Genomic DNA, 15,953 nt, shown 5'->3' with positions numbered 1-15,953 from the left:
CAAATTATCATATGCGCGGTGCTAAATCACAATCAACTTCTCAGATTATGATGCAAATTCACAAATATTTTGTGAGTGAAACACCAAATCTGTTGGGAATAAGACACCATTCCCCCTTGAGAAAACACCTTTGACAGAGAAATAAAATAGACACAATCACAACACAAGAATTTAACGTGGAAACTCCAATTACCGGAGAAAAAACCACGGCCGTTGTCAAATGACAACCAGAGAATATCACTATGTGAAAATTGTTACAACACATAGACTTCTTTTCTCTAACACCGGCACCCCAGTACACCCACACTCTCTCAAAGCAAATATCTAACTACACCTCACAACAGTCTCTAATCAAAGAGTACAGAGGAAAAGAAAAATCAGATACAAGCTTAAAGTGTTTCTGACTGGTGCAAAAACAAATGGAGAACTTAGCCTCATATTTATAGCCTAGGCCACCCACTCCATTTGCTATCCTAAGAAATGTGGGACTAATTCAACCAAATCCTAACAATCTCCACCTTGATTGAAATAGTCACACATCTTCAGCTTCCATTGTCAACACCGACAATTCTTTGTTGCCATTGTCTATACCGACAATCATAGTTCAGAGAACTATCATACTCCACCATGAAAGTATACTCACTTGGAATTATACCACTCCAAGAATTTTGCCTTGGTACAGATCGAAACCTTGTTGAAAATTCATGGTGCAACTTCCAAATTGGCTTTTCCTGGAAGTTCTTCAGCCATCGACCTAACTCTGCCACACACCTTGCATCTCAACGCCAACCAATGCCCGTGTGCAATTGTGGACCCGATTGCCACAACTTATCCTTATCCATGGCAGTGCGGCAATACCATGAGGATACTTCTTGTCTTCTAGAGAACATCATCTTCTCTCATAGAGAGAGCAACCAGAGATCTTCTCCTTCAACGCCTTGTGCAAACCTGATTGTATCAACACATCCTTGACTTGTATTTGCCACAAGCCAAAATTGATTCTTCCATCAAATTTCTCTATTTCAAGCTTCACAGCACTTGAATATCCTGACATTGTTGTAACCGTATACTGGAATAGTATAACTCAACTGTAGACCGTGCACTAGGAAGGGTCCCCAGGAAAGAGAGGTGGGTCACAATGGACACACTTAAATACCAAGTCTTTCCTTAGCCAGAACCTTTCCAAACTGCACTCTCACAGTGTCACACTGCCTTCCAGCAACAACAACAGCAACCAAAGATCAACCTCAAGCCACAGGACAAAATTCTTTTCTGATGTGGAAGGTCAGACTAGGCTGCAACCACAGAGCATACTAAGAATTAATCCCACCGAACCGAAGCTCTGATACCACTTGTTGGGAATAAGACACCATTCCCCCTTGAGAAAACACCTTTGACAGAGAAATAAAATAGACACAATCACAACACAAGAATTTAACGTGGAAACTCCAATTACCGGAGAAAAAACCACGGCCGTTGTCAAATGACAACCAGAGAATATCACTATGTGAAAATTGTTACAACACATAGACTTCTTTCTCTCACCGGCACCCCAATACACCCACACTCTCTCAAAGCAAATATCTAACTACACCTCACAACACTCTCTAATCAAAGAGTACAGAGGAAAAGAAAAATCAGATACAAGCTTAAAGTGTTTCTGACTGGTGCAAAAACAAATGGAGAACTTAGCCTCATATTTATAGCCTAGGCCACTCACTCCATTTGCTATCCTAAGCAATGTGGGACTAATTCAACCAAATCCTAACAAAATCATCAAATCTTCTACTTCTTGACTCCAATAAGGACTCATCATGTCTAATTTTGATATGTGTGTCTCCTCTTTACATTCTTACTCCAACATTCCAATATATATCTCTGTGCCACTTTATCTACTCGCTTAAAGCTTATATGTAACAAAAAACTTATTGAATGTGGATTTGAAACCTATTCTAAAACTTCATATACTATGAAACCTAAAGCGGACTCTGTTGATCTTGTGATACCCTAAACATCTCATGAATATACACATACTGAAATTGAGCTTCCATTGATGATTTTGTTGCACAGAGTAAAATAGTATAAAAATTTGTAGCATCTGATTCTCTCTCTTTTTGCTTTTTATTCCCAAGGCAGTTATCATATTATTTCACAAATTGAATCAATGAGGTATTTTGCGTAATAAACTTGTTAAAAAAGCATGCATGTTCTTACTCCTTTGTGTGATTTTTATTCCAGCCCAAAAGTGGAGATCAAAATATACTAGAATTCATAAATGACGATCTTTAAAAAGCTCTAAAACAAGTATTAAAGGAGTAAATCAAAAACCATAGCATCGAAAGGCATATAGTTTCACATCATTATTACAAAGCAAAAACACATAACATCTAAACTCTAAAAGTAACAACATGCATTAATTCTAATGAAGCAACCACAAAAACGTTGCCTAAAAGCCACTTATTATCTCCAATACCATACTTCATAAGAAAATCATTCCAATTTCTACCAAATGTATTTTTTGAAAGAGAGTTTCAAATAGCATGACTCATCTCTTGTTCAATTTTTTCATGTCTCTTGTAATCATTTAATTTATGTGAAATCTTTTTCAAATACACCATCTATGAATTGTTGTTGGCATACAAAGCTCAATATCCCTTTGCATCAATGCACATTCGGTAAGAATGCCTTTTGCAAGCTTTCCTCCTATGCAACGAAACCAACATTCAAATAACCATTTGAAAGATTGAATGTCCTCATTTCTTTCCAAAGTACATCCAATAAGTGTAGAATAACCATGGCGATTCACATCAACAAAAGAACCAAAAACTAAATTATACCTAAAGTCAACAACAAATAAACAAAATTAGATATGCACCAAAATATATTTCAAAAAGCGCAACAACTATTTTCAATTAATACTAAAAATGTTTGAGATCAGCACAACAAATTATCTGTTTGTATTATAAGTGTATCAAATGAAACTTTGCCAAAATACTCAAAAGCAGTCCGAATTTTTGCAGCAGCTCAAAAAACATTTTTAATTGAGTGATTAACCTTAGGTTCAATCACATAAAAGAAGTTATGATTATTCTCTTTCAATAAGTATTTCCTAAATACTTTGGCATCATTTTATTTAAAAACATTACAAATTTTTCTTCAATGGAGCTTAATTAACCATGACCCCCAATTGTTGCAATAAAGGATTGATATCTCTTACTTGGTCTAATACCAACTTCATCACTATTCTCAACTGTGCGACATACAAACATGCTTAGCTGGCTATGTTATTTAAGCATCTCTACTTGATTTGGACAATATGGATATGAATGAGTCAAAACAATCTTTGAAATAACCAAACACCAATATCCTTCTATATATGTGATGAAAGTCATGGCAACCTTTGGCACAAACTACTGATCAACATTACACAAAAATTGAAACAACACCAAAACTTTCTAACCACAACACCATCTTAAACTGACAACAACACCGAAATACTTATATTCATAATCAACGAATTTCATCCGTTCATTGCTAAATAAAAATCACATAAAAGTAAAAATATAATAATTAATTCTATTTAGCATGGAATGTATAACATAAGAACTAACAATATCAACTACAAAATCATATATCAAATTAATAACAACAAAATAAACAGCATAGAACTTAATTCTATTAAGCATTAAAGTATGTTTTAAACAACCCCGAAATTATCATGAAGTATAACATAAAATAGATTAATTGAAAAAATAATCCAAAATTCCTCAATTCCATTGAGATTCAAATTCTTAATCCTGAACACTGATTTTCACAAAGAAAAACATAATAACATTGACATTATTCAACTCATATACAAAGTAATTACACGATGATCAATTACATCTGAACTACATTTATTAAAAGAAAAAAGCAATCCTCGTCGATTTAAATTGATTCAGAACAATGATCCAATTCGTTCTTATTCAATGGATCTGAACTTGCATCATACATTATTTTCAAAAATGAAAAAGCTATACAAATTCTAATTTCACTACTTGATTTAAAAAGAACTAGAATTACCATGAAACAAATAAAAGTTTGAATGAAAAGGAATTCAGATATAACAACATTGATTATAAAAGGAGAAATTAACAGAGAGAAAAAAAAGGAAAAATTCGCAAAGAACATAAAAAAATCGTCAAGAAAAAAACAAAAACAAAATGAAAGAAAATATTTACGTTAAAATCAGTTATATATATTGCATTTAGGTAAGAAGTAAGTGTTGCATGGATGTAAAATAGATTATAACAACTTGATTGAATTTGATTAAATAATTTATTTAGTTGTAGAATTTTTTAATAATAATTTTTAAAATAAATAATTTTATAATATAATATTAAAATTTTTAGAATAAAAAAATCAAAATTTTATTTTTTATTGACCTCAAAATAAAGAATTTAAACATAAAATAAATAAACAAATAAAACTTATGCTAAAAAAAATCACCCATCCTTCAAGGAGGTTAAACTTTGGAGAAACATGGTCTCATGATAACATGATGCTTAATGAGATATGAAATGAAATGAAAACGATATCCTATATTAATAAGAATTATTCTTTACATACAAGCATTTTTTCCATACAAGTTATATAAGTCATCATTTATATTCATGTGTGCAAGTTTTTCTTCTTACTGCATATTCTTCTTCTTCTTTCTTCTTCTTCTTCTTCTTCTTCTTCTTCTTCTTCTTCTTCTTCTTCTTCTTCTTCTTCTTTGTTATTTTTCTCTTTCGTTATCGTCGTTAACGTCGTTAATTCAAGTTGTCAATTGAACCAAAACAAAATTTGATTATTGTTTTGAATCCAATCAAGTAGCTAATGTGTGGTTCGATTCAAGTTAATTTTTTCGTTAGTAGCTTATGATTCTGTAGGTGAATAATGTTTTATCGTTGATGGTTTGAATTGAATGTAATGTAAAAGTTCTTCATCAAATAAAATATTTTTCTATATTTGCAGCAAATTTGGGTGTAACACGAAGATATTTGGGTGTAACACGAAGACATTTGGGTGTATTCTTTAAGAATTTTCGGTGTATGTGTGCTGATAAGTTCTGCATAATTCAAAACTCTTCTTCTCCCTCTTTCTTATTTTCTGCTGCTTCTTCTTCTTCTTTTTCATCATCATCATCAACATCATCATCTTTTTTTTCTTATTCATCTTTTTTCTTGTTTTATCTTCTCAAGTTTCTTCTTGTTTTACTCTTTTAACAATAATAAAAATAAAAAAATCAAACAAAGAAGAAGAAGAAACACATAATAGTACAAAAATACTTGGAAGAGGATGAACTTACATTTATTCAACTAAAAGAAAGAAATAAATAAAGAAAAAAAGAAAAAATGTAGCATTAGAGAAAATATTTTTCTGTATTTACAGTAAATTTGGGTATAACATAAAGATATTTGGGTGTAATACGAAAGTATTTGGGTTTAAGAATTTTCAGTGTATGTGTACTGATAAGCTCTGCTTCTTCATATCATCATCACCATCTTCTTCCGTTTTTTTTATTCATCTTTTTCTTTTTGTTTTACCTTCTCAAGTTTCTTCTTGTTTTACTCTCTCACCAACTACCTCCTCTCTTCCTCTTTTTTTATTGGAATTCTTTCTTCTTTTTTTATCATCATCACCATCTTCTTCCGTTTTTTTTCTTATTCATCTTTTTCTTTTTGTTTTACCTTCTCAAGTTTCTTCTTGTTTTACTCTCTCACCAACACTACCTCCTCCTCTTCTTCCTCTTTTTTTATTGGAATTTCTTATCCTCCTTCTTTTTTCTCCTTCTCCTCCAACATTAGTTATCTCGTTGTTGAAGATAATGAATCATTCAAGTTCAGATTGCCAATTGAACTAAAACAAAATTGATTATTTTGAATCCAATCAAGTGGCTGAGATGTGGTTCGATTTTAGTTAATATTTTCGTTAGTAGTTTATGATTCTGTAGGTGAATACTGTTGTTTTTGTTTGTGAAAATTGTTGTTCATCGTTGATGGTTTGAATTGATTGTAATGTAAAAGTTCAGCATTAAAGAAAATATTTTTTGTATTTGGGTGTAACATGGAGATATTTGGGTGTAACACGAAGACATTTGGGTGTATTCTTTAAGAATTTTTTGTGTATGTGTGTTGATAAGTTCTGCATAATTCAAAACTCTTCTTCTCCCTCATCCTCATCTTCTACTGCTTCTTCTTCTTCTCTTTCATCATCATCATCATCATCATCATCATCATCTTTTTTTTTCTTATTCATCTTTTTTTTTCTTATTTTATCTTCTCGAGTTTCTTCTTATTTTACTCTTTTAACAAGAATAAAAATAAAAAAATCAAACAAAGAAGAAGAAGAAACACATAATGATAAAAAATTACTTGGAAGAGGATGAACTTACATTCGTTCAACTAAAAGAAAGAAAGAAATAAGGAAAAAAAGAAGAACAAAAAATGCATCATCAGAAAAAACATTTTTTTGTATTTGCAGCAAATTTGGGTGTATTGTTTAAGAATGTTCGGTGTATGTGTGCTGATAAGTTCTACATAATTTAGAATTCTTCATCTTCCTTCTCCTCATCTTCTTCTTCTTTTTTCATATATTCTGATAATTCTTCTTGAGAGAAAAAAATCAAACAAATAAGAAAAAAATATATAATGTTACAAAATCAATAGAAAGAAAAGGAGGAAAAAAATGCAACAAAAACAACAATAATAAAAAACAACGATGAAGATGAGAACATTTTTTTTTGTTGGATTTGACCTAACTTATATGACTTATAAATTAAAATGACTTGTATATGTAACTTCTATATTAATAATTCCTCACCAACACGCGTGAGCATTTATATAGGAAATGAAATCGGTTGCGGTTCGGTTACAAAATCAATTAGGAGTGAAACAAATTTTAATTAATTAGTTAAAAAATAGGTTTATTATAAAAAAAAATAATCTTTACTATCTTAATTTTTTAAATTTTAAAATAGAAAATAAAAAAGAATTTACATAATTGCTTTGTTATGTAGTTAGCCTCTTAGGCTTTTTTTTAGCATTTTAAATTTATAGATAAAAAATAGAGACTCAAGTAAAAATATTTAAAATATTTTTAAATAAAGATGTATAATTTTATCCATCGACTAGATTGTTATATATTAAATTTTTTATACGTAGCATAAATTAAAAGTGTTGTTATTATTAAAAAGTGTTATTATATTTTTAGAATCGTTACTTTAGCTTTGACACTAACATTTTAATTTATTTAAAATTTGAATTTTAACAAAAAAAATTATTAGAAGATTATTTTATTTTTTTATTTTTTTTTAATTTTATAATATTACTTTTCTAATTCTATTTTATTATCATTTTAATTTTTTTTACGAATTTAATAATTTTTTACGAGTTAAATTTTATTTATAATTTTTATAATTCTTTTAATAATTTTTGTTTGGTTTTTGAAGGTCTATATTTTAATCTACTAATTCTTATTGTTAATTATTCTATTTTTATTCTAACAATTTTTATTCATTTTTAATTTCTTGAATTAAATTTATTGTAAAGTTGAGATTTTGAAAAAAAATATTTTGTATTAATTTAAAAAATTTAGTGTCATTCAAATTAATATTAGTTACAATCATTAATTTTTAGTCTATCAATTTGGATAATTTTTTTTAAATCTTCTAATTTACTTGTTGATTCAATTTTATTGCTAGTTTGCATTTTTACTATGAACTCGGGTTTTTTAAAGTACGTATTTTAACTGTGGCCAAATAAACAACTTTAGAAAAAGTTATTTTTCGTGGTCTTTGTATGAGTTGTGCCCTAGATAATAAAAATCACATTACTGGTTATGACTTGGTTCAGTAAGGAATTTATGTTCAATAAATAAAAACTATTTATAATTTTTAAAAATTAAAAGATATTTTTAAAATTATTTTGTACTTATTAAAATTAAAATATTTAATATAATTTTATATATTAATAAATATCAAACTTTATTATTATTATATTTATATCTATTGTTATTTGTATTTATTAAAATAATTTTTAATTTAATTTATCAAATATATGTTCTATAACGTTTAAAAAATTGTTATTCAAAAGTAATTTTAATAAGTTTTTTCAAAGAATAAAAATTGTAACAAACCAGTCATATATATAATTTGATTACACTTAATCTTAGAGAAATAATCACTGAACTCTAAATTTTGTTGTCTAAAAAAATTTTAAGATTATATCACAGTATTACTTATTTTAAAAGTTTTAACTGATATTGATATGTATGATTACTATAGGTACTCATGATATGACATTAAAAATTGATATAGGTACTCTTAAACAGGCTAGGACGTGAGTGTATCAATAACAATAATATAAAAATATTTATTTATTTATTATATTATTAAAATATCTTTTTCTAAAATAAAAGAGATATATTTTTGGAAATGAAAATTTTAACTTTTATTAAAAAAAATTTGCTAAAAATGTATTTTTACTTTTATTTAAAAAAATTTGCTAAACACATTAAAATTAAAATTAAGACATTTTTCTTAAAACTTTAAAGACATCCAATCATACACTTGATGTCGTGAACAAATGAAATAACATTATTTTTCATTTGTTTTGATAAATTAATAATTAATTTTAAAATATAATTATTTATGTGTTTTTGTCAGTTTAAATGTTTTATAAAAGTCATTTTATGATCAAAATTTCTAGAAAAAAAAAAACGCATGCACTCAGCTATGGTTTAATTTGTAGCATATATGGTGATTTTTTTTATTAACTAATTAACTGCGATGCAATTTGGAATAATTATTGTAAGAATTAAAATTAGACGTAGAAAGAAGTGGTAACTGAGAACAGATGCAATAATATCCAATGAAGTTGCATCCAAAGTAAAAAGGTCAAGAAAAAAGCACAAGAACAACAGGTAGTTAAGGAAAATGGCTCTTTTGGGACGGGTCCATCGCTCAAGAAAGCTAAGAACGACTTTCATTGACAAAAACCTACTATAAAGGCAAGTGGGAGTGGGTCTCTTTGTCTTCTCTCACTGGATATGTAACTTTCATTACTCCGTCTTAATATGCCTTAGCTTTTCCAAAGTTATGGCTAGTATTGCTTCTCCGGCAAAATATAACAATTCGTTTTATTTCAATTATAACTAAAATACTCGTAATAACAGTTATAGTGCTTTATAACACATTCCTACTATTATTTGTCACATGACACATTATTATTTGAAGTTTGTTTTCTCTCTCTCTCTCTATATATATATATAATATATATATATATATATATATATATATATATATATATATACTAACATTTCAAAATTTCAATGTCACTTTTGTCTTTGGTGACAATTGCTCTTAAATTTGAGAGTGGAATCTTCACAAATATTTCTTGTTATACCTAATTTAAGAATGGAAACAAAAGATATATTCCTATACCTGTTATTTATTTTATAACCTCAAGAAGGACAAGTATATAAAAAATGGGATTCATGAAAAACTTTTTAAGTTAAACAAAATAATGAAGTATCAGGCAAATAATCACAATACTAAGATGTAAAATATGTTAACTATTTTTATTTTCCTTAAATTTAATCCTTACATTGTAAAGTTCAACAATGATTCTTCTTCATCATTTGTTTTGTTGCATTAGATTTTGAACTCTCAGTCTTAGATGAATTATTCCAATGCAATAGTCAAAACTCAAAAAATAACTATCTATAAGTGAGTACTAAATAAAGCAATTACAATAATAATATGTATTAGCCTTATTGCTTTAATTCATATGTATTATTTATTCTGTTTTGTCAGATATTATGTTGTTTTGGTGTATTTTATTGTTATATTTGATCTCAAAATGAAGATATTTTACAGGTAAATGCTTGATTGCATTTAACTTAAATGACAGAATGAATTGAATTTACATTTTACAGGATTTAAATGTGTATGCAAATATAATTAATTTTTTTTTCTCACATGCACCAAACACTTATGTGTCTTATACTCCTTTACTACCCACTAGTACCCTGCCTAAAGTCCACCCTCACTCACTTCAATTTCATTTTATATATTTTTTTGTGATCGAAATAAATTAAACAAAGAAAAACAAAACAAACAAAATAAGGAACTGCTTAAATAGAGGGGCAGTCCCGTTTAAGACTACTCTTAAACTCTTTCCAATGTGAAAGAAGCTCCACATGAAAAAATTGTAACTTCGTCGCCATCTTTGCCATAGTATCTGCCACCGTGTTTGCATCTCTTATAATCAAAGGAAAGTCAACACGCCCATTCCAATGCATGATATCTCTAAGTATTTTAAGATAATGACAAGATATTTAAATAAATAATTCTCAACCATAAGATCAATACATATAATATAATATATATTATGAATTATTTTCATAAATTGTTAATAATTTATATAGATGTTAATAATTAAATTTATAATAATTTTTAAATTTTAAATTATAATTTTTATAAATATATTTTGATGTAAATAGTCAATTTATTTTGGAACCATATACAAAATTAAATTTTATACAAATTGTTTAATTATTTTTCTAGGTTAATTTTTTATTATATAAAAATAATTTATGCAATTTATGGATGATATGTAACTTCTAAATATTATTCTTTTTAAATGTTTATTACTATATATAAAAAATAGATTTTTTTAGTAATTTTATTTTTGATATGAAAATTACATAAAAAACGTATCAATATCAATAGTAATTTTTAAAACTACAAGATACCAATATTTTTATAATCTATATGTTTAATTAAAAAATTGTTACGTATTTTTTTAATTAAAATTAGTTCTTTTAAAAATTTAAAATTTGAAAATAAATTATAAATTATAAATTATTAATTATCTCAAAATTATCAGTACTCTTATAAAATATAAAATACAACTTCTAAAATAAAATTATAGTTAAAATAAATTATCATAAAAATAGTATTTTTTATAAAAAAGAATATCTAAAATGGATAATATAATTATTAAAATAAATAATATAAATCATTATGTTTATAGAAATGTATTAATAAAAAATTAAAACATCATTAATTATATTATTAAAAATAACTATGTTTAAAATTATTAAATAATTTTTTTTAAACACATATCTCATATATATAGTCCTTTAAAATTTTGTGAAGGCCACCACTTACCCTTTAACCTGTCTTTAATTTTATTTAAGTCTCTGTTAAGATTTTTATATTTTGGAGCGGTGACATATATATATATATATATATGGTTGGAGAGTGTTAGATAAATAATAATTATTTTAAATAATATAAATAATTATTAATTAAATAAAAATATACTACATTTTAATTTAATGTTACTAATTAAATTTAAAATTAATTTATTTTTTAATTTTATTACTTCACATTATTTACACATTATTTAAAAATGTTGTTAATTACTTGTAGTTTTTCAATCTGTTTGGTGATGCATTTGAGTAATATTCAACACTGGACAAATGCTTAATGGACTTTGACTGCATAAATATTTATTTCTGGTGTAAGAAGAAAATTTACATTTTAACAGGTGATTTAAAGGTTTCTTTTAATAAAAAAATAATATATAAAATAAAAATATTATTTATATATTAAAATTATTTATTAAAACCAGTTTTAATATATTTAAGTATAAATATATAGATAATTTAATGTATATTATTATTCTAATATATATTTTATATTGATAGCTAATTTTAGTGATTAATTTTAATGTATAGATAATATAGTTAAATTATATAAAAATATTTTAAAAATAAAAAAATAAAAATATATTTTTCTTATATTTAAAATATTTAGTTATCACTTTAAAAAAATATTTTTAATTTAAAATATAATTTTTTTGTTTTGGACTTTTATGTTTAATATCAAAATTTTTCTAACTCTCTTTTTTATTTATTAATTAATTTTAATAAAAAAATAACATAGTCTTAGTTCAGCTAAAGAAGACAAATACAGTAAACAGTACTAGAAGCAGCGAAAATAACCAACAAAAGTATAATCAATTTAGTTCTAAATATAAAATTGAACAAGTATATTGATTAAGCTTCTTTTTTAGTATTGAGTACTTATTAAATTAAAGGTGTTATAATAAATAGTAAATTACTCACTTATCTTTTCTAACAGTAAGATTCTATATGAATATAATTAATTATTTAAGATAATAATTTATTTCAAAAAATAAAAATAAAAAATATTTTATTTATGTTTTGGAGAAAATTTTCTTCTCCAGTAAACAAACGCATCTTGCACCATCCAAATATTAACAGAAGGTAAAAAATAAAAGATGAATTTTAGTATATTTTTATTTATAATAACAGTTATAGTAATTATTTAAGTGTTATTAAAATTAAAGTTATAAATTTTTTATATTTTGATCATATTTTATTAAGTGATACTTTTTAAAAAATTATATTATTTTAATTTTAATATTTTTTAAAACATCATAACTATTATAATTATACATAAATATATTATACATAGACATACTAGAATGACCTCATATAACAATAATTGGACTAATTTAGTTTAAAAGCTGTGACGATGTTTAAAATAAATCAATGAAGTTTCGTGTTTTAGAAAGGATTTGTTTAGCTCGTCAATTTTTTAAAATTTTTTATCTTAAATTTTAAATTTTTATTTTAAACTTTAATTTTCTAAAAATTAAAAATATTAAAATTATTTTATAATAAAAAAATTAATTAAAAATTAGTCTTGTATATTTATTGTTAGCTGTAAAATGGCAGCTAGGGTGACTGCTAATACTAAAAAGAAAAGGGAAAAAAAATTTTGTTATGTAAGTTAAAGAGATTACTTCTAAGTAGAAATCGAGTTACTACTAACATTTTGGATACATGTGGCATATTACAAATGATTATATTGAAATTACTTGAAAAGTATTTTCCTTTTTTTTTAAACTCGAGTAATTAGTTTTGGCTAAAATTTCAAGGAAACAAGATTTACCTTTTAAAGGTGTTAATAGAAATAAGAATAATGTTATATGTACACCAAAATTAGTTATTAAAATAAAATACATATTAAAAATAAATTAAATCACACATATATTTATATATAAATATATTAATAACTAATTTTAATGACAAATTTTAATATATAAATAATATTTTTGTATAAATAATTAGTCTTTCACACAACTTATATATTATTTTCCTAGCTAAGTATATCTGAATACAAGTGGCAGGGCATGCAGGTGAGCTTTCCCAAGTATGAGAATCCCGTTATGAAATGTCTGAGAAAAAACAGAGCATGCAATGCAGAATGAGGTGCGTGGAAGCATGAAAATCAAGTTGCCCAAGTCTATGAATATATACAAACATAAAAAGAAAAGAAACAGAAAGTAGATGAGCTGCATCTAATTACAAGTCTAAACTATAAGCTGTTGTTGATTCCTAAAATTAAAAAGTATATACCATATTATCATTATACTCAAACATAAAAAAACTTTGCTCAAGAGAAACTGAACCTGTTGGTCTCCCTAGTCCTTACTCCTTACTGATCCTTCTGATAACATTCTCCTCACATAAAACATAACTGGCAACATATAACAAACTATTCTATGCTCTTTACAAAGGTAACTTTCTTTTTCACTAATAACATTAGATTAGACGTGGTGGAGTACAGTAGTCCCGTTGGCATGTAGCGCCTGCTTCGCCAATTCCTTAGCTTCCACAAAAGTCCCATGAAAACCGTAAGGTACTCGAGACGGCAACTTCACCGTCGCTTCCAACTTCAGATCTTTAGCATTCACGATCTCAAGCTCTGATTTCCTAGTACTCTCGTCATGCACAAACGTCATAATGTACCCTTCGTCTTCGTCACACCACCTCTTGTTATTATTATTATTATTATTATTCTCTTTAGGCAAGAAGAATGGTTCCCCGCCGAACCTTCTCTCCCCATAGCAGTGTTTCTTCACTTCCCCGCTCACAAGGTCCACCTTCGCGAAACCCGAAACCTTAGGCCACGGCTCCGCCACCGCTAGGTATGCGAACCTTGTCTTTCTCCCCAGTCGGTTTCGGTTCACCATTCCTGCCTCCAGGTTTACTTGCTCTGCTTCAGGGACCACGTTGCGCCGCTTTGACTCGCCTGTTTTAAGGTTCAGCCTTATCTCTGACAGCACGCTTTTCAGGCTTTCCTCGCTCTCGTTGAAGATCGAGTCCGGCGGCGTCATGCACGACCCCATCACCACCACCTCTTCTGTTTCAGCCTCCTCCCACGCGTTCCACAGGTGGAAGCAGAATGTGTCCGCCGACTCCACCCACACGATACTGGAAGCGTCCGACGCGTACTTGGGGAGAATCCCGAACCTCGATTTCTTTTTGCCGTCGTACATCACCGGCGACCCTCCCTTGATCATCTCCCCTAGCTTGAACACTACCTGCTGGTCAGGGATCACCACGAAATTCTCCGTGATCGCGAAATCGTGCGTCATCGTCGGAACAGAGAGTCGGATTTCCACGTCCGGCGATTTCTCCCCCTCCGGCGAGAACCGGAAATACTTCAGGTACGGCCTGGACACATCATAGCTGAGTGCGAAGAGCTCGCGAGAAACGGGATCGACCTTCGGGTGCGCGATCATGGTGGAATTGAGCTGGTTCCCGAAGCTGTAACGGCCAATAGTTTTCAGGTCGCCGGAGGTAGTGATTTGCACCTCGTAGGGGAGGTCGTCCTCCGACATGGCGAGAAGCCTGCCGTTGAAGAAGACGAGGCCTGCGTTCGCGACGCCGGAGCCATGACGGTTGTCGAGGATCCCGCACAAACCCCGCGCATAGAAGAGGAGGAGCCTGGCGATACCGGAGTGGCCGTGAAGCTCGCCGATGGCCTTGGGGAACACGGCGCGGCCAAGCTTCCTCTCCTGGACGAGCCTCTCGGTCTCCGTGAAGCGGCATGCGTAGCTTGCAGTGCCACCATTGATAGTGACGGCGTGGATCATGCCGTCACCGTCAAATAGGTGGTGCCCGGCAGTAGGCTCGAACAGAGGATTGGCACCGTTACGAAGGTAGACGCCGTTAACGGAATCCGGTATGGTTCCCGTTACGGGTAGGGAGTGAACAACTGGCTGTTCTGGTACTGGAGCGAAATTGCCGGCGATTTGGACGCGAGGGTCGGCTGTTTTAGGAAGTGGTTGGTGTTGCTCGCGTGAGAGTAACGCGGCCTCGAACATGTCGAGTGCCGTTGCTGCTAGCCTTTGGAACGGGTTCCATTGGGGCTTTTGGGGAGGGTCATCTTCGGTAATTAATGGTTGGGTGTAGGGTTCTTTTGGGAAATGAAACACGGAGGGGGAGTGTAGTACGCACTGAACTCCTCCTACACTATTATTAGCCTTTCTAATGGGCTTCTTCCTCTGGTTTATGGTGGTGGACTTTGTGGGGAAGCCCAACTCAACTATCGATTGTGGAGTGGGAGAAGAGAAAGGGCGTGTGAGTTGATGTGGCTTCTTAGCCCATGTACTACTACTAGCACTGTTGAGTGCTATTGAAGATGGTGCCATGATCATTGAGATTATTCAGAGTTGAGATTGCAAGTTTGCAACTGCAAGTGGTGTGTGCTTGGGTCAACAAGAGAGAGAGAGAGAGAGAGAGAGAGAGAGAAGGTGAAGAAGGCACTTTGTGTTTGGGAGGAAAGAAAGGGAGAGGGGGAAATGGGTATAAATAGAGTGAGGGCAGAGGAGTGTTACTCATTTTATTTTCATCTCTTTTTTCAAATAATATATTCGGGACGGTTGGGTATTGTATGGAGGTCCACCTCAGACATGTAGTAGAAGACCACGTGGTGGATTTGTTTGTGGCTTCCAAAATGTTGATGGGTGTGGGGGCAGCGGTAATCAGCTTAGAGTTTATATATCACCCTATTGTGTATTTGTGTCACCGAACTCACATAAAGA

The 15,953-nt window shown here is 29.6% G+C and overlaps 1 protein-coding gene across 1 annotated transcript; it reads right to left on the bottom strand.

Annotated features, from left to right (window-relative positions):
- Window positions 1-13,449: 13,449 nt before the first annotated feature.
- LOC130968164 (9-cis-epoxycarotenoid dioxygenase NCED2, chloroplastic-like) lies at window positions 13,450-15,662 on the bottom strand. The gene has a single exon (XM_057893275.1). It carries the CDS (start codon window positions 15,564-15,566, stop codon window positions 13,671-13,673), a length of 1,896 nt encoding a protein of 631 aa, XP_057749258.1. The 5' UTR covers window positions 15,567-15,662; the 3' UTR covers window positions 13,450-13,670.
- Between the last annotated feature and the right edge of the window lie 291 nt (window positions 15,663-15,953).

This window comes from Arachis stenosperma, chromosome 3 (assembly GCF_014773155.1).
Source record: "Arachis stenosperma cultivar V10309 chromosome 3, arast.V10309.gnm1.PFL2, whole genome shotgun sequence".
Classification (NCBI taxonomy): Eukaryota; Viridiplantae; Streptophyta; class Magnoliopsida; order Fabales; family Fabaceae; genus Arachis; species Arachis stenosperma.
This window is presented reverse-complemented; position numbering and strand designations above follow the sequence as displayed.